A 22,711-nucleotide genomic window follows, 5' to 3' on the forward strand; every position below is an offset into this window, starting at 1 on the left:
ATACAGCAATCGGAAAGATTTGCTGGAACAGAGACTGATGCGAGATGCCCAAAAAGACTTGATGAGTAACAGTGAAATAGCTATGCTGGAACGATGAAGTAGGAACACGCTCCATAGTCCTCAAAGGGTAATTTGCTCCGTTTGATGAAGAGCTGAGTTGATGATCAAGTTACTCATTGAATTGGGGTGATGTAAAATGCTTACTTCTCCAGACCCCATTCTAACAGATTCATATGTAATTTGAATGCACATGTTAGGTTTCCTTCCAGAGCAAGGACAAGCTTGGATTAACTTCCTTATAGCACTACTTGAGTATTTCATCTGTGGTAATCAATAATAATCCATTAGTTTAGGAAAACCTCTTTACTTAGGATATACAATTTCTACATGACTAGGGTCATTCCTTCACCTTTCTTAATTTCTCCACTACTCAGGGCTGCTGCCTGCTCCCACTATAGACCGACTCTGCCAAACACAAGCCCTGCACTGAAACGGAGCTACATACACAAACTGACTGCAGGGGCACTGCAGGTTGCACGGGCTCCTTTACCACAAAGACTTGGAGAACCAGGAAATCCAGGAAAAACGGGGCCAACAGGTATCCTAAAGGCTCTGGCTTTTACAGATCATTTCCCTTCATTTGTGGTAGCTGTTCATGTCCTGCTGCCACTACACAAGCACCAGAGAACCCTTGCCACTGACAAGGCTGTTATCCCCATAACAAGCCATAGCACCATCCCCAGCTGTATAAAATGTGCCAAAGCCTGGGCATGCTTTTGCAGAAGCTTGGAGGAGCAGCAGAGAGAGGGCCCCATGTTACATCCCTGAAAGCAGACACTGGAAGCTGGGGAAGAGGAACTGAAGTTGGCTGAGCTGCATATGAGTCAGAGAGCCAGCAGCTGCCTGCCATGGAAGAGAGGGATGCGGGAGGAGAGGTCCACAGAGATGTGAGTACCAGAAAGAAAACAAGCACGGAGGGGTAGAGGGTACTCAGATACCATCACAGGTCTCACTGGGGATATGGTGGCAGTTATCACAACCTCCCCAGTCCCTAGGCTGCCAATACCACAAAACAAAGGAGTCACCATGAAAACACCTTTGATGTCCTTGATAGCAGCTGAGTGCTCAGGCACACGGTCCACTTTATTATAGGCTTCTCTCAAGTTTACCCAGGAAATCTGACACTCCCCAGGTGCCTGCTTGTCTCCAGAGTACCCGAGTCCTATTATCCTATGACAGGGTGCTGCCAACATGCGCTGCAGCTGGGAATAAATCAAGGCTGGTATGAGAGCTTCATGGAGTTCAGACAGACACTGAGCCCGTGCAAAACCCCTTGGTGATGTAAGTGCCCCTTGTAGAGGCAGGCTGTGGAGATGCATGCTAAGCTGCCAGCCCTCTAGATCCCAAATATTCAAGGGTGTGGAGAAAAGCAAAGGAATGTGTGTCCCTGAGACCCAGAGAATAGACAGCAAAGCAAAACATCTCAGCCCTTCTCAATTTTAAATCTTGGGCTTTCTAAGCCACTGTCTTGATCTTGGCAGTGCTTATCTTGGCACTGCAGCCTGCAAACGTTCAACACAAGCTGCAGGCTTTCTGAGCCAACAGCACAGAAAAAGTATAGCAAACACATAGACTAAAATGTAAACCTGGGATCAGTGGCTTCACACTGGTCATGCACAGCAGACAACCTCTCAGGCCACCTCCCGTTGCTTCAGGAGCCCCACTGCTCCTTTCCAGCCCTGAAGACATGAGCCACACTCCTCCTCAGGGGAGTGAAAGCACTTTGTGGTGTAACATATCAGCAAAACAGCTGCTGCTTCACTGCACTGAAAGCAGAAGAGATGAGTGGGACTTTCAGGGAGGGAACTGCACCGATGCCAGCTTAAAGGGTACAGCACCTGGTAGCAGCGCATCCCCATGCCACCGCAGCCACACCCCTGTCCCCAGTGATAGCAAGAGCTGGGTGACACTGGGACCAGCTGTCAGTGAGAGAAGCCACAGCCCCAGAACACCAGGAATGGAGGCTGGTAAGAATACCGCCCTGCTTCAGTGGTCTGGAGACAGCAGAGCACCTGCAGGCAGCTCCGCACCACCTGGAGAAGGCATGAAGTGTCCAACCTCAGTTATTCAGGAGCTCAGAAGCCACGTTTACTGCTTCAGTGCCCTGCATGAGAAATGCCAACGTCAGGCACTGCACGTATATGAGGGGAAGGGGGAGTTGTCTATGAATGCACGCTCAGTACACCGGGTCATCCAGGCAGGATCCCATTCCCTCTGCAGGCACAGACAGTGTACAACATGTCTTTTTTTGTGCCATGATCTACTCTTTCTCTGCAGCCCAGCTTCTGCAAGTATCTCCTTAACCACACATCAAGACAGCCACGGTCCTCGTGCTGTCTGCAGGGCTGGAATTACACACTTGAGCAGCACAAGGGCTTTCACACCTGTGCACACCCAGAGGCTGGTACAGAGCTACACAGTTAAGACCATTACAGCATCATCCTCGGTAGCTGGGAAGATACATTGCACAGATTCAAATGAAGCGGAAAGTTCCCTTGGAGACCACACAGCTCTTTGTGTGTATGTCACACCGTCCGGACAAGGAGGGAGCACGAGAGCTGCTTCTGCTGTCAGTAAGGCTCTCAGTCTGAGCTCAGCTTCGTAATGTTCCTCCCAGTTCTCTCTCGCCGTCCACCACGGACGGTGCTTAAGTGTTCTTTGTATGAGAGCAACCAAGGAGGGGTTGTTCCCACAGGAGGACAGCTTTCCATCCCGCTGTCAGTAAGAGCTCGGCACCCTTCCACACGCGGGACTCGGCAGCAGGCAGCGAGGGTCTCTCTGGGCAGCGCACAGCCGCATCTCCCGCAGCCCGACTCCGCCACAACGCCCCTCTCTGTCGCCTCCTTGGCCCGAGGGGCTGCCCGAAGTCGACTGCGGCGCCACTGCGAGGCCAGAGCTCACAGGAGAAAGCCCTTTTTTTTTCCTTTCCAGACAAAAACGCAGGGCTCCTTCCCTCCCTTTGCCACGGTCCCCCCTCGCTGAGCTCAGGCAGCTTCCCCGTCCCCCGCGCACGGCTCAAGGCAACGGCTCCCAAACGCGGAGGGAATTTGGGACCGGTTCCCAGTAGGGGAGCACCAAAGCGAGGGAAGGGGAACGGGGATGGATTTACTTCCACAAGCTTCAGCCTCCCCCAGAACCACTACAGACGTTACGATCGGACGAGCAGAAGGCAGCGTTCGGCAGCTGCCTGCCTCCCCTGCCGGGCTGTGACACTTCTCGCAGACATCGCCCGTGCCCCCGGCACACCAACTCCCCGCTCCGTCCCCTTCTCCTCACGTTCAGGAGTCCCGGGGACGGCACACCGGGCTCCCATCAGGGACCCTTTCCTTGGCTCGGGTCAAACTGAGCCTTCCGGCCCCCTGCAGCCGCACCGGGCTGGGACGGGGCAGGTAGCTGGGTCCGTCCCCGCTCCGCCCCGGGAACCCAGAGGCTAAAGCCCGGCGACGGATTGCCCCTCAGGACCCCCTGCACCCGCCTCGGGCCGCGCTCGGGGCACGGGACGAGGGGCTGAAGCGGCTCCGCGAGGCCGACGGTGCCGCAGCGCTGCGCGCACCCCCGGGGGAAGGCTGGAGGGGATCCGCAGCGCGCACCTTCGGAGCGCCGTCAGTCACGCACCGGGAGCCCGAGGGTCGCGGCAGCGCTCCCAGCCGCGCTCGCTGCCCGAAGATGGGACCCGCGGGGCCGAGGGAACGCAGCGCGTTTCTTTCGCCTCTCCTCCCGGAGGGACGTTCGGCGCGGGGCCGCCCACCCGCAGCCCCTCGCGCAGTTACGGGACTGCGAGAACGCGCCGGGGCTGAGGAGCGACAGAGACGCGGGGCGGCGACAGGTGCGGCCCCACGCGGGGCACCGACTCGCCCGTGCCAGTGCCGCCCCCGGGTGCTGCCTACCTGCGGCGGCGGGGAGCAGCGCGGCGAGCAACAGCAGCATCGGCAGCAGCGCGGCCCGGGGCTGCGGCGGGGCCGCGGGGGGCGCCGCCATGGGGCCGGGGAGCGGCGGGGCGCGGAGCTGCCGCCCGCCCGGCGTCCGTCTCCGCGGGGCTGCCCCGCTCCTTCCTGCGCGCCCCGCCGTCTCCTCCTCCCGGGCTGCCGGGACACTGCAGCGGGGCGGCCCCGCGGAGGCGGGCTTCTGCCCTCCGCCCCCCGCCGGCCCTAGCCGCGGCCCTGGCCCTCGGTCCGTCCCGTCCCGTCCCGCCCCGGGGAGTGCGGGCTGCCCAACGCCTCCTTCTCCTGTCCGCAGGTTGGTGCTCATCCCTCCCGCCTGCGCCCAGAGGAGATCCGTAATGCCGTGGCATTCGTAATAGGTCGTCTGCTGGGGGGGGGGGGGAGGGGGGGGAACTAAAGAAGAAAAGAAAAAAAACAACCAAAAACGAAAATAGTTGAGAGGGGTGCGGACATCACAGTCCTTGCCCGCTAAGCACAAAGCAAAGCAAAGCAAACCGAAGCAAAGCAAACGGCCAGCTTCGCACCTGCTCCTGTGCAGACACCCGCCCTGAGTGCTGCTGCTGCTGCTGCTGCAGCGTGTGCGGGACGGGCGTGGAGGCGGCTGCGGGGTCCACGCTGCCAAACGGCACCCGCACCTCTGCTGTTTGGGGTACTGCTCCAGTGCCCCGCTCTGCTCGCCGCTCTGTGCCGAGCTGCTCGCAGCCTTTGCCCACGGGAGCGGCGCGGTCTGCGCTGCCCACAGCAGCGCTCGGTTCCCCCCAAGCCCCGGGTGCCAGAAATTAAGTACAGACAGCAGCTTGTGGTGTTATGGCAGAGCACAGCGGGCTGTACGCCCTGGTGACACCGTACTGCTATACTGGGGGTGGTGCCCACTCATCCTCGCTGGGTTTGGGGGCATCCCTACAAAGAACCGTACCGGTTTGTTTCCCAGCAAAGTGCCTCCTGTGCTCTGATGAGGCCGTGGTGAGCTGGGGGCTGTAAGCTGAGAAGTGAGCAAGAGATCCAGACTGTGCAGCAGCACAGGCACAGCAGTACTGACCAGCCAAGGCACCTGATCCCAGCCCTCGGCTGTGGGGGTCTTCAGAAAAACGCCTTTCATTCAACACTCCTGGAGTATTTCCTCCAGAACCTCACTGCTACAACGTAGAAGAGACTTCTAGAAGCGAAGCCGCCCACCAAGGTGGAAAGGAGCCTCCAGATGACGGGGTTCAGGTAGCTGGAGGCAAGGCACAAGTACCGCTTCCCATCCAGATCCCCGAGTTTGGGATCTCAGCATTGGAAAAAACCAAATCCTGCCTGAGACATGCAGCAAAAACGTTTGTTTGTGAAGAAGGTGTTGTTGGACAAGGCAGTCATCTGGGAGTTGCTGGATTGCTGTGCAGAGCTGGGCGTTTGCTTTGCTTTGCTTTGTGCTTAGCAGACAAGGACTGTGATACCCGCACCCCTCTCTCCTATTTCCTTTTGGTTGGGTATATATATATTTTTTTCCTTATTTCCCCCGGCAGAGGACCCATTATGAATGCCACAGCTCCACAGATCTATGGGTATGGGTGGCATGGATGGGCAGATATTTGCCCTCAAGAGCAAACGTGATGCCCAGTAGGTAGCAAGGCAGGCGTACAGCCTCAGCGCTTCCTCAGGCACCCACACACCCACCGAAAGGCTTTGCATTTCTCTCCCATCTTCCTTCACTGCCTGCCTGGTGAAAGTGCATCCAGCACAGACAGAGGGCTGAGGCGTGCAGCAGCACGGCCATCCATCCCAATGGAGGTGCCCTCCCAGCCCACCTGCATGTGTTGTACACCAGAGAGGTCTTTCACTTAAAAGGCAGAACTGCACTGAGACGGTGAATAACTCATGAATCAAGCAGGGGGACACGTTTTGATGAGCAGGGACTTGTTCCTATGGTAATGTGGAATTTGTTTTTCTGCAGTAAAGGCGTTTGCTGTAATTATCCATCAGCCCAACCGACATCGGTGTAAGTTCTGGGATTAACACATAGCCCAAACCAAGACAAGGGATATTTGGGACTGCTGATTCTTCCTCTCTTCTTTATGCAAACATTGCTCTTCCAAGCTATGTGCAGCCAGGCAAATTATCAACGAAAGCCCCAGAGCAGCAAAGATGCAGCACTGGCAGCCTGCTTTCTGGGTTTCTGAAAAACTCACTGGAGCAGATCCTCCGCTGGCAGAGCTGAGCTTCTAGCAGAGCTTCTTGTCTCATCTCTTTTGATCCCCTTGTGCGCTCCGCTAATTGTGAGGTAATGAAACAGCTTTGTGCATTTGGCAAACAAATTTCTTCACTGCTGACTTCCAGAATGCTTGTCAGCAGCGCAAAAGGAAGATATCTGCAGCCTCTGGGGTAAGGGTGGTAATCCCACGGGTCCACAGAGGTGGGTTTAGAAGCAGAAGGCAGACAGAGACACATTAAAGAACTTCAGTGAGCAAAATTGCCCAGATATTTGCTGGAAACTTCAAGGGTTCCAAGCAGTTTATGTCCTGTGCAATCCAGAGCATGGACTGGGACACAACCAAGTGGGCTTCAGCCCCAGCATTGGTGTGGATATGGAGGTGGCAGTGTGGGTGGTGGGACGGGCAGCTGGCTTGTGGCAGTTGTCTGAAAGCTGGCTTCCACACAAGCTGCAGTCTCATCTCTGGATGCAGGTGAGAACACAGCAGCTTTCATGAACTACAGTAACGTTCCCTTTACTTACACACATAAAAGTATGACTGCTATATTGAAGTAGTTTCTGAACAGTTATTCTAATGGTTTTCATCACAGCATTGAGGAAATTGTTTGAAACCTGCAAGAGGTGCAAGAATTACGTGTACGTATGAAGCCTAAGCACCTATTTCAGATCAAGATGAATAGAAAACTGATGTTAATCATTTAACGCTTTTGAGTTGAAGCGTACGGTTCTGTTGGAGGCTAGCAGCTGCAGCAGAGAGAAACAGGATGAAAGAGAGCCAGGTATTGCCTTCTGGCCACATAACACTCCTGTGAGCACCTGGTAACCACCCACTTCCCTGCAGATTGTCCTCCTTCAGCATCAGTGTAGGCACAGGTGGTAGAAGCACAGGCAGCTGCATCACATAAAATGCATTTCATGCTCATTTTGAGCCAGAACTCTGAGAAAGAAGGCAATGTGGAACAGATAATAATTCATACGATAATAATTCATTTGCTGAACTTTGTCTCTTCTTCTGGTGATCAGTGTTTGCAAACAGTTTCTTAATGTGTTTGTTAATTACTTGCATTTATATGCTTACCTCCATTTGTGTGCTCCCACCAAAACCAAAAGAAAGATTCTCATTGTTTTAATAACGAAGTGGTTCGGGCCATGTTCATGAGGCTTGTACATACATTCAAGAAGAAAAACTGTCAAAAGAAACTGAAAAGTAAAACGTTAAAGTGAAGTGATCGGTGGAATGTTGGTGTAGTCTGGGTTCCTGTGCCCACCTGGTAGACTCATTTAAGCAGAGATGAAAGAAAAGGCGGCTGTGTCACACAGTGTCTGCACATGGACACACAGCATGCAAGGTTTTTCAGACAGCAGTGGAGCTGGCATTTCTTGTTCTTCGAGTTGTTTGTGTCTGAAACCACGTCTTTTCCATGCTGTTCTGATCACAGAAACCCTGATGTTTTGATGTAGGACCCAAATGCCTGGCACTGCTGCTGTTGTGCTCCACTGGATGCTCCTCCTTCCCACGGCTTACAGCTCTATCCCGACTCTCCTCTTGCCTTCCTAAAGCACTTTCCTGCAGCATCTCCTTTCAGTCTTTTTTGTCTTTTTCTACCAGGGAAGAAAGATCCAAAAAGTGTGTCTCTGTAGCTGATCTGGACAAATTCCGATTTACTGTATTGACAAAGAAACTGAAAAGTTAGTTATTGCCAAAGGCCCAACCCAAACTCCAGTCACGGATCTAAAATAACAACTCTGCCTTCAGTGTATTTCCTGAAGTTCATTATATCAGTCTGTTTATTCTAAGGTTCTTTCATTTGGTCTTTTTTCTCTCTTTTTTATCACCATCACCCCACCTAAGGTGGCATGTCTCAGTTACTGCTGCAGCTGCTCCCAAATCCCATTTCTCCTCCTTCTCCTCCCAGTGCTCCGTCTGCACAGAGACTCATTATCCAACATGATGAAAGTGAGTGGTGGTAAAAGCATGCTGCTCCTCTCTATTAAACAGCTTCTGCTCCTAGAACAAATGAATGGTTCCCTTTGAATGTTTGTGGATATGGAGATAGCACTGTATTATTCTAAAATGTGATTTGTCATAACAGTGAGCATAACGCGATGACATGGTTCCCCATTCCTCATCTCTTGGTCATTTTCTTTACAAGATTTTGTTGATGTAATTCAATGATATGGAGTTGTAATCTTTACCACTTCACCAGACACCTTTCAGCACTATAGTCAGCAGTAAAATACACGAGATCTGTTTCTGAAAGTGTTCACAGAATTTATGCTTAAAGCCTCAAGAACACGTTTCCTTTGCTCTGGCAAGGTTTCACAAAACCCAAGTCTAGCTCTGGGACTGACAGCTTAGTCAAAAACGAGGTGGGTAAATGCAGCAAGCCCTAAAGTTTATCAAACCCAAGAGTTGCTGTTGCCTGCCTGGAGCATGCAATGCTCAGAGGTATAGGACCTATGCCAGAGTGATGCCTGGAGAGGAATGTTCACACCTTGGGGGCTATCAGGAGAAAAACTAACTGACTCAAAATCCAATGACAGGCACCGTGAGAGAGTCAAACTTGGCTAACTGGGTTTAAGGTTATTTCAACTGCTGAAACTCACAATCAGCACAAAGAAGCATTGAGTCTGGTGAGCATCGTCTTGGCAAGCAGCAGTCTAACAAAAAATGTGTCACTTTGGCCACTCTTACTGTGTGTTCTTCCAAATTAAACACAATGGTAGCTGCTGCTAAAATGAGGAAAGATGCCTTGTACTTCTACACTGAACCCTCAGCAACAGAAGATCACTTAACTGGAGAGGCACCCCAAGTTTTAAGGCTGTGGTTCTTGAATGGCTTTCATATCTCCTCAGTGAAGCTGGTAGTGACATTGAGACAACACTCTGAAGAAAAACCTCAAGGAGAGACAGAGTTTAGGGCTCTACACAAAACCCCAACTTTAGCCACTTTGCCAAAAAAAACTGGTTTCCATCACAGCTCCAGGGGAGCTCCCCTTAAGTCCTGCAGAAGGAGCTATGCACTCTGCCAGAAATCATAGAATCATAGAATCACCAAGGTTGGAAAAGACCCCCAGTCCAACCATCCACCCATCACCAATAGTTCTCATCCAACCATGCCCCTCAACACAACATCCAAACATTCCTTGAACACCTCCAGGCTCGGTGACTCCACCACCTCTCTGGGCAGCCCATTCCAGTGCCTGACCACCCTTTCAGAGAAGTAATATTTCCTAACGTCCAGCCTGAACCTTCCCTGGTGCAGCTTGAAGCCATTCCCTCTAGTCCTATCACTAGTCACATGAGAGAAGAGGCTGACCCCCCTCACTACAGCCTCCCTTCAGGCAGTTATAGAGAGCAATAAGGTCTCCCCTGAGCCTCCTCTTCTCCAGACTGAACAATCCCAGCTCCTTCAGCCGCTCCTCATAAGGCCTGTGCTCCAGACCCCTCACCAGCTTTGTTGCCCTGCTCTGGACATGCTCCAGGGCCTCGATGTCTTTCTTACAGTGAGGGGCCCAAATAGGGAGCACTGAGGACACAGAAGGGGCTGCCCATATTCACCACTTTTTTCAGGACCAGCAACTCAGAGGGAGCCAGCCCAGAGACAAGGAGCTCCGCTCTTGTGAGGAATGGGCTTTCTCCAGGCTTGGAACTCATGGAGATTGTTCTCTTCATCTCTTCAGGCTCCATATTTGTAGGGATTGTGTGAAGATTAGTGATGCTTTGTGAAACTGAAAGTCTCAGAGGACTTATCTCCCAACTCTCATAACTGTCTGTAAGACTCATGTAAACTCTGTTAGTTTAGCAGTTTGTCCAAGCTCATTTTCCCTAACTGTCCCCCTCCACCCCATCAGGGAGCAAGTGACAAGCCCACTCCTGATAGGCACCCTCTAAAAAACTCATTTTCCCAGAAACTCTGGAGTACACACCCCCTATTTTTTACAATACCAGACATGACTTCTCATTAATTACATAGACAGGAAAACATTTTTCTAGGTTAAGAACTCTTCACAAAAATATCATGTTCTCCTCCTTCCCCTCAAATTCCTGATGTTACATATACCTTCAATTCAGGGTTTCCTGAGGAGCTTCACATCATGCTACGTGGTAGCCATAAGGAAAAAAGGATGATTCAGACCTATTAACCTATGCACAGCACAGGCTGAGTATCACTAGTTTTAAAGGGGGATCCTGACCAAGGCTTCTCACTTCCATGTAGTTTGTGCATGGGACTTAAACACAGTGCCCCTGATTCTTCACACAATTCAGGCAAATCTGCAGCAGTAAGATGCTTGTGCTTTCCTTTATTCTTCAGAAAGAGCCCCCCTGGGCAAACAATAAGGAGCTCCATTGCCTAAATCTTTGTGTCAGCCTAGAGACTAGAAACAATGCTGCTATTGCATAAGCCAACCCCCCAAACGTTAACAAGTTGTGCCCGATTCCTTCATGAATGGTCTCTCTGTCACCAGGGCCATGAGGAAGGCCAGATCTCCCCACCCCCAGCCCTGGCTACCACCCTACAATAGCTGGGTGTTTCTGCTAAAGTGCTAGGCAGCAAGCACTGCTGGTCTTCAGCTGTTCGAGCTCAGCACCAATTAAGATTTCCCTGGCCAAGAGGTGCTGTCACTGCCAGACCCACAGCTGGGAGGGCAGCACACCCCACAGGCACAGCTGGAGCTGCAGGGTGGAGAGCACTGCCACAGGCTCGGGCTCTGCCCATGTCACAGGAAGAACAGGGATGCTTGGCTGGCATGTGAAGTTCCCTGAGCCCAGTGGAGACAGCCCTGCTGTTAATGTCTTTGGAGAAAGATATTCCTAACAAGCAATATCTCCACATGATTTAAGGGCTGGTTTGGAAACAGGGCACAGGGCCACCCTGGCAAAGCTCTTCTGCAGCATTTATCTTATTCGGGGTGCTTTATCCTTCAGCTTTGCGTGGATTAAATTCTGCTTCAGGGATTAGGTACTTATATTAAGATACCTGGCCTGGCAGTGTGGACTACAGACTATTGGTATCCAGGGACTGTAAAGGAAGTTGAAGTTCAGCCTGGCAACAGGAGCCAGTGATGACATTGCTGTTTCAGAAGCTCCTCTCAGCTGCACCCACCACCCTTGTCTTCTCCACCACTGTGGTTTTGTCATATCTCATTTTTCCTTTGCCTAGTCAAATTTTCTCACTTTTCAGTTTTCATCCCTCTTCCCCAGATTATACTGTATCACTGTTTCCTTCTACTTCTTCCTTTCCCCTCTTACATCTTTCTCAGCAACCAGGTCCAGTCCTCTACCCCAGCGAGACAGAAGCTGCTGAACTTTTCTTCTCATTATAACTGATTCCAGAGCTTGCCCGCTCTTCCTCACTCTTTTCCCATAATCACCACTCACCCAGTGCTTCTTTTCTCTCTATCCTGACACTGCTGTCCCCTGATAACCCTTTGATGTTCTCTCTTGAGCTTTGACTTTCCCTTACCTCATTACATCCTAACTCACCAACTCTCACCTTCACACTGATGCCCATTTGATTACCCGGCATCTTTGCCCTTTTCCTCTGATTTGCCCTGCATCTGCATGTTTCAGACTCCCTGAAACAGACCTCACCTTTGCCACAGACTACTTTGCTGTTGGTCTGCTTGGCTGCGATGATAACATCCACTTTAGCACTGCCTCCCGTGTCTGGCATGTCAGTAAAAGATTTCACTAATTCCCCTCACTCCTTTATGTGAAAGGAGTGTTTCCACCTCTGGATAAAACTGCTCCTGTGTCTCAGTTTTCTTCACCTTCTGCAGTCTCTCTAAAATCTTCCTTAACTCACATCATTTCATAGCCCTCCTCCTTCCCAGTTTTGTTTGCTCTTGTGCACACTTCTTTCAGAATGCTACTCTAAATCATTTTCTCTCCATCTCTACCCCTTTGCTTCCCAGCACCTGCTAGCTCCATCTCATCAAATAGTAGCTCCTCTTTTCACCTTTCAGACTCTTCCCGAGGTGACCATTTTTAGCCTGTCTCATCCCTGAGCCTTTGACATTTCCTTGCTTCCTGCCCTATAAAACTTCTGCATGTAAAAATTTGCTGTGAAGAGTTGTTCCCTGTGTAAGCCTCATCTCTTAAAGAAGGGACTCAGCTCTCTGGTTTCTCACCCTGTCTAAGCAGAATGACTCCTCTTCCTTCCCACCTCCAGCACCAGCTTGGGAAACAGAGTTGTGCTATGACCAGTGAAGTGAAACTGGTTTGATAACAACAACTAAGCCATCCTCACCTTGATGGAGAACACCTATGCAGATGGATGGAGACAGGATTTAAGCAATCCCCATAACATTTATACCTCCAGGTAATCTAAATTACTTCCGCATGCATCCAAGTTTAAAAATAAAAAGGCCGCATCATGGTTGATTCTGAGCAGTGTCTGGTGCCCAGCTATTGTATGTCTTTCTCTTTTCTGCCTGTAGGCATTTCTTGGCAGGGTTCATCTCATTTCTCCTGCTGTACAACAGCCAGAAGAACACAACCTCACCCTCAGTGGGGCTCTGGCAGCACCAGAACTGGGTGGCAGTGCTCCATCTAAAACAGCACTGCAAAGGCAATTGGCATGAATTTTCTGGTAGGAGGAGAAGAGACTGCCTGAAGGGAAACTGCTGTTGCAAGAGGGATGCAAAGCTCAATATTTCCTCATACTTGGGATGTTTGGCACAGAAGTTATGAAAATAAAGGACAATCAACTATTTTCTAGGGAAACAGGTACAAAGATAATTTTGAAGGAAATTCTTCTCATAAACCCATTTCCCCCATGAGAATGCTGGCAATTAAATGCATTTTCAAAGCAAAGAAAAATGCTTAATTTGTCCTCTGCTGCCAGACAGGAAAACTGCATTTCAGATTTGTCTCAAGAACTTCCTGAGCAAGTTAGTTTGACGTGTTAACCTCACTCTCAGTTGTGGCTAACTACTGCTAAGTACCAGTACTGGTAGGAGTTTATTGATTGCTGAAAAATAGAGCAATGTTTTAAATATCCAATGGGATTTCACATTTAAACAACTACACACTAATTGTAATGGAGATAAGACTATTGTAGACCAGACCTTTTGAAACAAAATGTGCAGAAAACCATTGCTCTTTTCATTTTTCAGGAGAGGACACTGAAGCATCTATTCTGATTCAATATATTGAATTTCTGGCTTTTGCTGTCTTAAGTGAATGGTTGATGAATGATGGAAACTGGGAAAACTAGATCTTTACTAATCAATTTTGCCAGTACCCAGGTGGTTAGCAAAAGGACTCTGTTGCATTTAATGCTAAGTTGATTTCCAGTGAGTCCATTAGAACCAAACGTTTTTCACAGTGTTTCTAAATTGAAGTGGTGGGAATTCAGACATGGGACAAAGAGGAACCAGGAAAACTGCCACCAGAGGTGCTAAAAATCTCTAAGAGGTCAATCAAATATAGAGATGTCACCTCTTGTTTGGTGAATCCCTCAGCTTGAGATCACTGCTGCTCAGATGAGTAGTGCAGGAAACAATCACTCTACACTGGCTCTATTCTTTGTCCTCTTGCCTAGGTTCTGTCTTTGGCCATTGCCAAAAATCAGACACTAGCCTAGGTGAAATTAGCGTGTGATTAAAACCAGACTTTTCTGTGGCTGTGATGTAAGTTGCAGCTAAGCAGAGTAGCTGCCATGGTCATCCAATTTCAGTAGAAAGTATTTTGTTGTTAATATGCAGCCAGGGAAAGAATCAGTGCCTCATCTCACCCATGTCCTCCAGGAAGACTGTCTAAATGAACTTGCCCCAAAAATATCTGAATCCAAACTGCTTATTCTGGCTTGTAAAGAGGACTGTGAACAAAGGCTATTCTGACTCAACCCCTGCATCATCCAGAGAGGGAAGATTTCCTTCCTCCCAAACTACCACTGGGGAAAGCTGAGGGAGATGTTCTGGCTTTAGTCAAGTACTGATCAGGATGAAGACTTAGTCCGAAACATGTATATAAAGCAACTAGCTAGAGATTGCCAACTTCCAGTTACCTACCTAGCATAATCTAACATGAACATGAATAGATTCAAGCAGCACTGTGTATCTAAGGAGAAAGCACTGAGAAAGCTCCTTCTTGCACAGATTGTTGCTGTGCAGCACCCTAGTAACACAGGTCACTGTAGATACACTCACCCATCCTCTGTTGCCCAGTGACAGCCCCACAGAGAATTGATTCACATTCAATATCTGAGACATTTATCCCTGAGGTACTGTGGGGTCTGGATCCATGCTATCCAACAGACTTTCCACTGCTGCAGTGTGATTGACGTTGATTAGTTCATGCCTTGGTACAGGAGCTCTTCCCACTGCTAGTCAGTAGTAAGCACCAGACAGGGCTTTCTTGAGAGTTCATGTGACACTAAGATTCATGCAAACTACGACATCACAGTTGGCCATCTGGGGATCAGGCCAAACAGTTTCTGATCCACAGATCCAAAGTGTGCGCAGTGCCTCCTAACACTGGGGCACAAACATGAGGCAAACCTCCTCTCTTTCCATTCATTAGTTTCCCAGAAAACCTGAAGAAAATTGTAGCATCTCCTGTGACACAATTGTTTGTGCTCTTGCTACAAGTATTCTGGACTTCAATATATCTTAGGTGATAATATTTTGGCTTAATTAGATTGTGCTGGGATTAGACAAACTGGGACTATTTAGGACTCCTGAGTCTGAGGTTTGGTGGTCCAGTGAAATGATGATCCAGAAGGACTTCCTCTGCAAAACAGGGTGGAGAGAAGACAGGTTTCAAGCCCTCAAATCCAAAGGACTTAGTAAAAAGTATTTCAATTCTAGTACACTTAAAGGACATTAAGCCCCACCTTCTGGTGAATGGCTAAATAGCAGGATGAGATATGGTTCTAGGTTAAATAAAACAGGAGAATTTTTACAAGACAATAGTATTCAAGCAGTAAAATGCCTTAAGTATACTTGCGATATTTTAGTAAATATTTAGTAAAAAAAACATCACAGTGTTTTATTTCAAGAAGTTTTAATGTCTTACATTCCATGTTCAACACTTGATATAAACTGTCATGCTATAAAATAAACTTTATGTTTCAACTATTTTAAACAAAACAATTTGAAATGCCCTGCTGCAAAAGCCTTTCAGTATGTTGTCTTTTTATTTTGTTAAAGCGAATAAAAATACGCACTGAAATGCTAAAGTTTCTACAAGGACAGTGAATGCTTCCCAGAAAACACCCCATAGCCTTAGGTCTCATGTTGCTCACTGCCAACCACTTCTCTTTTCTGCATACTGCAATAGATGCAGCCCCAGCGGATGTTACTGATGTGGTGTTCCCTGGCTCATCAGCAAACAAACAGTAAACATCAGTGAGGTGATCCTTCTCCACAAGTCTCAGAAAGGGGCTGCGCACAGGCACTGGGAAGAAAGGTGGGGAAAAGCAGGAACTGTGGCCGCTCTTTTTCACATTATTGCAAATGAATATTTTAAGGAAGGACTGGAATCTGAAAGCAGACATTAATATGACAGGGTTTTCCTCTAGGTGCACAGGACAACAAAGGAGAAATCACAATGGGAGAGTAGCCTTCCCAGTGGGTACAACAATCTTAATGTGTTATATTGGCTAGTTGGAAAACCAGGGTAAAAAACAGCATGACAAGAGCTACAGTTGCTTATGAGTGCTTGAGTTCTGCTGTCTCCAGTGCTGATCCTTGTCCTTTTCAAGTTTGACTTCTGGCACATGCTTGTTCCTGGCAAATCCAACAAGTTGCTGCAGTGCTCTCAAAGAAGGTGAGGGGGGTTGTTTGTAGGCTCTTCACATCCACAGAACATCCACACAGTGTGAAATGACAAACAAAGCCGCATCCTTGGGAACAGCATGTTTTCATGAGCCACAATTTACAGTATCTAGAAAACAGATTTTCAAGGCAAACCAATTTTCCTTCAGTTAGCAAATGAAAGATGAATATCTGAGGTGTGCCAAGATGATGCTTGGAAGCAGTAGCACTTAAAAATACATTATCCAACTGTTGGCCAAGTCTGTGTATAATGTACACGTATATACACACAGTGTCAGTTCATCATGAGGTTTTTTTCCATTGCTTCTCAAAGGCCAAGGGCTCTGTTGGCTTTTTTTTTTATGCTGAGAGAGAGAAAATAATGAAAGTTAGACTGTTTCAAAGAGCAAATTGGATGTGGTTTTTTTTGGGAAGGTAGGAGAAGGGCTGGATCCAGTCACTCTGCGAGACATTGGGCCTGTCTTCCATTGCAGCACACAGGCTGCAGGCTGCACGGCCTGGTGCCATGGGAATGGCCTTTGCCCTCACCACTCCGCTCCTTCTCTTAGTGCTCCCTCTCCCAGCCACAGCAGACCCATGTTGAGGGGAAATATTTCCTGCTGGCTGATCAGCCTTGGTGGTTTTCATACCAACATCTTCTAACTGCTTCAGTCTCAGGAGAAGGCCACCTTTCTCTGTAAAATCATGCTTTCCTTGTTGGAGAAGCTGGGAGGTGTGGGCAAATGAGTCATGACTCTGGGAGGAGCTGACAGATGGTCCCTTCGTCACAGAACTAAGGATTTGGGATGGATCTGGGAGGATTTGGGATGATCTCCAGGGACACCACAAACACAAAAAGCAATTAGAGCTGCACACTGTTCATCAAGTGACCATGGAAGAAAATCCAGCTCTGGAGAGTCTCCAGCTGGATTCTATGCTTCTTGTCCATGTGTATCTCAAAACATATATATGGAATTCATCTGGAACTGCAGTCTTCCCTAGATTATTCCTCTGGGCATCTGATACAAACCAGTTGCTCGCTGACAGCTCAAAGTAGAGCAATTAGTCATAGGCTAACAGGCTTGGCCAAAGTAAGTTTGTTTTGTTTTTTCTTCTTGCTCTTCTAACATCATTGAAAGACGGAAACAGAGGTATCAGCACCAGGAGCTGTTGCTAGGCTGAGACATCAAGCAGTAGCATAACACTGCTAATGCTTGGAATGCTATGCTAACTGTCTGCTAACAGAAAAAAAAAAGATGAGATGAAAAACACAGGCAAAAGACAGAGTAAGAGAAATTGGTTACATGAGAGTTGTCCCTAGGCAAAGCAGAAAGAAGGAAATGTGGAGAAAAAATGGTAAGTCATTTGATTTACCTCATGCACCCAATAGTACCTCATCGGGAGGCAAAGCAGAGAGGGGTCAGCTGGCAGGGGAAGGAAATAGGCCAGTGAAAGCTGCAGCTGCCCTCTGAAGTGTGAAGCTCTTCCCATCTGCAAAAATGCACAAGGTCATCCATGGTCTTCCACGTGCCGCAGGCTGGGACTCAGCAGCAGGATACAAGCTTCATGAACAGAGATGAGAGGCCAGATAAAGACCTAACCCAGAGAGATGATGAAGACTTGAAACCTTCTCTAGAATTCAGTGGGAAGCTCCAGGTGAGATGTCAAAAGCTGGGTAAGATCTGGGTCTACATGCCCAATACATTGAACACCCAAGTGCCCTGCTCAGGTTGGGAAGTCCTGGCCTGAAAGTAAGCAGAGTGTTTCAGGGCCGGACTGTGGCCCTGCATTGCTCCATGTCTTGACATTCCTCCAAGTCAGTCATCCTGTGCTGCTGCTGGGATACCACAGGCCTTGTTGCTTTCTGTGGCTTGCTTGATGAGCATATGGATAATGTCTTTCTCTTAAAGCCTCTTCATAAACAACTGGTCAGAATACGGGGAATGCAATCACAAAGTAGAGTCTGGAGGGAGCTGTCTGCCAAAGGGCTCACTCTAGCTCTCCCAGGTCATCCCAGGACAGCTGGAGTTAGCTCTGCGACACAACAAGTTAAATTGCTCACAGATTTGTCTGCACATAGCTGCTTCAGAACCAATTGCTTAGAAGGAAAACATTTTAACAAGCAGCGAAAAGCAGCATACGGCTCCTTAAATAATGGGCTTTAGTGCCATTTGTGTGAAGGCCTGCTGCATCTACTCAGCAATGCCACAAAGCCCTGGTGCGGGACCCATCACACTCTCAGGGCAGCTGGTGGAGGTCCAGCTCCGCAGGTCCAGACGGTGATGTCTCACAGTTTGTTTTTCTTAAGTCTGATGCTTTACAGACTTTACAGAACGAAACAATACTAAAGAAACGTGTTTCCCTCTAGTTATAACAGCTTTTACTACTCTATAGATTGAATAAGAGCTTATCCTCAAACACTGACTACTGTGAAGACTTTGCAACATTAAGAGGCAAAATGGACCAGATGCCACGTCCTTGATCTTTTTCTCCTTGTTTGACTGCTTCATGCTCTAGTCATTCTTCAAAACCTAGTTCAGAGAGCTACAGCCTGAATGTTTTACTTGCAACACCGTCTTGGCAGGAACATGGTCAGCACCAGCAGATCCAAATGCTACAGAAACAAGACGCTTCAGAAAACTGCAGCTTGGGATTTGTTATCTGCTCATGCTCTTATAACTGAGTTAGCTCTCAGAATAATTTTAGCAAGGAAGAATCTTAGAATCCCAAAGGATGGAGAAAGCCTCCAAGATCAACTAGTCCAACTGTCCACCTACTACCAATAACTCCCCACTAAACCATATCCCTTAGTACAACAGCAAAACATTTCCTTTGAAAAGTTCCTCCTGGAAGTTTTGTCCGAATAGTTACTTCAAGAGGGATATTTGAAGACTGGGTGCTTGCTATCTCTGGAAAAGGTGGGATAGGAAAAAAAAAGATGCTTAAAATGTAATTTTATCTGTATACTGAACTAGATGATATTGGGATGTTGTTGTTCTTGAAAAACTACATTTAACTATAGCAGTTCCACCTCCTTTAGATAGCACTTCTTCATTAATGCTGTAGGTCAAACAGCAAGCACAATAGGCATGATGCATACTAAAACTGTAGGGATCAACCCTGCTGATATGTGCTGGGAAAATTGTTAGAGTGAAAATATTAGGGTAACTTTCCCTTTCGAAAAACCAAACAGGATTTTTAAATTGATATTACAAGAACAATACCTAGATTTTACTTAAGCACCAAACGCTGCAAGGCTTGGCTGCCTGTGCCACCTGAGGCCTGCCCATGGCATGAGCGAGCACTGCGACCACCATTTAATAGCAGCACTCTGGTTTTCCAGGCATTATGCATGTGAACTTAGTGATGCATGCATCCAATGGCACAGCAGCCTGCAGGCTGTTACCCCAAACTTTGCACACAGACTGTAACAACTTCTGGTTCGGGATATAAAACATGTTATGTTTTCTTCCTTTAGCAAAAGTGACTTTCAAATGTTTTTGCTTTCAGTTGGTTAATCTCAGCCTGTTGACAGCAGCTCACGTGATTCAGCTGTGCCGACATCACGTGCAGTCGGGCTTCAAGCCTGTTTAAACGCCACCTCCTGACTTTGTGTGATGTTTACAAATTGTTATCACCCTTGAATGTTTGTTTAAATGATCCTAAAAAACAAATTTGAGTTTTATGCTGAATGTAACTAAAGGGAAAGAAGTGACCTCGGTTGGATTGTGTGCTGGAAATAACTCACAAGTGCAATTGTTTCACTGTGCACGTGTTAACTAAGGCACTGCTGTCATTCCCATAAAGCAGAAACAAAAAAGTACTCAAAAGTATAGAACTGCAGTACTGTTCTGGGTTTTCCATATTGCTCTATTTACCTATTCAGAATAAAAGGTATAATATACATTCTGAACCTTAGAACTGTCCCACAGGAAAAAGCTCACTATTTCTGCTTACTGGTAAGTTTTAGCAATGTTTTAAAGTACCCATCTATTTCTTTCAAAGGAACTCTGCAAGATAAGGCACAACTCTATTTATTTCAAGTAATAGAGTGCCCTCATTTGAACAGCACTGTCATTTGCTGCCCTCTGGTGCCATAAGAAAGAAAAATCACTTATATTGGAAATTGGGAACACAGAAATTGAGTAAATTGTTAAGATTTCTTAATTTCCAGATTAACTCAGTAATCCTCACATTTCTACCTGCTGTATAAGGCAGACACATTACCAAGAGAGCAGTAACAAACAGAATTTAAAATAAAGGTAGTAATGTTCTCTGTATCGAGTATGTCCCATTTAGAAGTAAAATGAACCCCCTCAGCTCAAAGCTTTGCATCCTTCTTCTGTAAGAGTCCAGCTTGATTCGCCTGCACTTGAGTAATCCACAACTGAAGTACTGTGAGCAGGCCTTCCTCCTCGCTTACACCTGCCATCCCCAGAGCTCTCACTTTATTCAGAAATCTTACCTAACTCATTTTGGCATTGTATTCTTAGCTAAATAGGTTATTACATACCATACATAACATCTATTAGAATTTGTTATTAAAAATAACAATAGAATAGTATGTATACATTCTATTCCAAACTATGAAGACAGGATGGTTGGCAGAACAGGAACAGGTGAAATTCCTTCATGCCAAACACAGTGCACATCTGCACTGGAAACAAATTATATTTCTCACGCTTCACTTTATCTGAGATTAAGCTACACAAATTTAGGAAAATGAGATGGAGATCACAGTGGAAAGCCAAATTAAAGGCATACTACTTGGACAGCAGAACTGAATGCAAAATATTAAGCCATTTAATAGAAAAAATGGTATCCTTCATCTTTAAGTCAGGATTGAGGTAAAGAACAAGTGCATCCCAATGGGCTTGGCAGTTAACTCCATTCCTCACAGTTCTACAGTGTCAAAATGGAAAAGAGTTCACTGCCTTCACTGAATGCTTTTGAAAATGCTTTGAGACTTAGGAAGTGCCAAAGGTTAGAAACATACTCTTCAGTTTCTCCTGGTTGTATCCAAATTTGACTGGAATTCTTAGGAATACTAACTGCCCTTCAGGTTTCTGCAGTTCCTAACAAAGTGTTTGTAATGTTTCACAATCAGAACTTAATATAGCCTCTCTAAAAACTTTTCCCAACTGCACTAAGAGATGCATGTGTTTAATTGAGATCCCAACGTATGCACATATGCAGCAGAACCAGCAAGCAGGTTAACTCACCACGTAATTCAGACTTCTTCCTGAAAGAGGCTTGGCTTCTATCATGAAGAGATGGCCTGGAGGAAGGAGGTGATCATCTCCACCCATGTGCCTACACTTGCTGCTCACATTTTTACATATAAGTACATATAAGTACACATAAGTACTGAGTATCCATTCAAGGAGCTAACTGTTAGCAGCTTAGTCTGAAAGAAAATTGCCTTGAAAATGTATTTCATTCTAATTTTTTGCAGGATTAAGTTGCATAGCTTATGGTTTTCCATCCATGAATTTCTTTTAACAAAATATGGCAAATTCATTTTCCAACCCATTAAAGAAGCCTCCATACTCTCACTCTATCCTTAGTCACTGCACTGAGGCTCAAGTTCCTGGTTTGTTTGTACTCCTCCAAGCCCCCAGAGAGAGAGTATAAGGGTAAGAATGTAAGAGTTGGTATGACGTATGTATGGCAAGAGAAACAGGAATAGCAATTTCCAAGAGAATTTTCCCATTCTATCCTCTTCCACCGAGCATACTGACTGTTCACACACAGACAAGACAAGTTTCTAAGTTTTGGCTTAGAACAGACTTTCATTAAGAATAGCAACAAGAACACTTTATTTAAATATGAGTTTTGCCTGATTTTTGCATTAATAAACTATAATTATAATTTATATTATATATTATTTTAAAAAATAAACTGTATTTCACGTCTACTTTTAAGTATCTGATCTCATTCAAGGAAAATCTTTCAGCCATGTTTCTTAGTTGCTAAGGAACTGATTCTCTTCAAGGTACCTGCACCAGCTTGCACATCTATTTCAAGCTGTTCTGCTACACCAATTTTGAAGTACCACATAACCCTCCTGAAAATACCAATTTTAAAGATGAATTGCACTGAAAAGTGCAAAAGAGGCATTTTCTGAAAATTGCTTCTACAGATTAATTTCTTGAAAACTGCAGTAGTCCCCCACAGATCTGGCAGGTTACATTTATCCTGGATCATTTCATCTTTGCCCTTGTTGCAGTATGTGCAACAACAACAAAAAGCTATTTCTGAGTCCTTCAGATGGATACTGTGGCTTGAATGTGACCTCAGGAGTGTACGCACTTGTTCTTACTGCAGCACTTTGAACAGCTTAGTTTATAAGGCTCAGTAAAGAGCATGAGGCATTTACTGCTCAAAAGTTCCGAGATCACCAACTTCAAGAACGCCATTGGTAAATTTGTATACAACCTTAGCCATGCTTTACATTGACATTTTCTATTAGAAATCAAAATTCATTTTTACTGCAATAAGAGAAAGGCTATTTTAGGTGACAAGCCTAACATCTGTTTTGTTTGCAGTCTGAATATAACTAAAGTGAAAGTCACCTCATGGCGATTTCTAGGCATTTCACTTCAAAGTCATAATAAATAACTCATTCCTTTTTTCTCTCACAGGAAGGAAAGAAGAGAAATGTTGAGAAGTCATTTGGCAAATGGCTTAGTTTTTCCTTTGCCTCCACATCACTCCTATTTACAGTACCTAACCCCCACATTCATACTCACTTA

The 22,711-nt window shown here is 46.8% G+C and overlaps 1 protein-coding gene across 1 annotated transcript in view; it reads right to left on the bottom strand.

The window, feature by feature from the left end:
- The window catches only part of FNDC1 (fibronectin type III domain containing 1), a 66,390-nt gene extending 62,233 nt beyond the window's left edge, over positions 1-4,157 (bottom strand). The window contains exon 1 of the mRNA XM_015284313.3: positions 3,948-4,157. Within this exon, the coding sequence (XP_015139799.2) occupies positions 3,948-4,038 (91 nt within the window). The 5' untranslated portion in view covers positions 4,039-4,157. The remainder of the gene's footprint in view (positions 1-3,947) is intronic.
- Between the last annotated feature and the right edge of the window lie 18,554 nt (positions 4,158-22,711).

Source organism: Gallus gallus, chromosome 3, assembly GCF_016699485.2.
Source record: "Gallus gallus isolate bGalGal1 chromosome 3, bGalGal1.mat.broiler.GRCg7b, whole genome shotgun sequence".
Taxonomy (NCBI): Eukaryota; Metazoa; Chordata; class Aves; order Galliformes; family Phasianidae; genus Gallus; species Gallus gallus.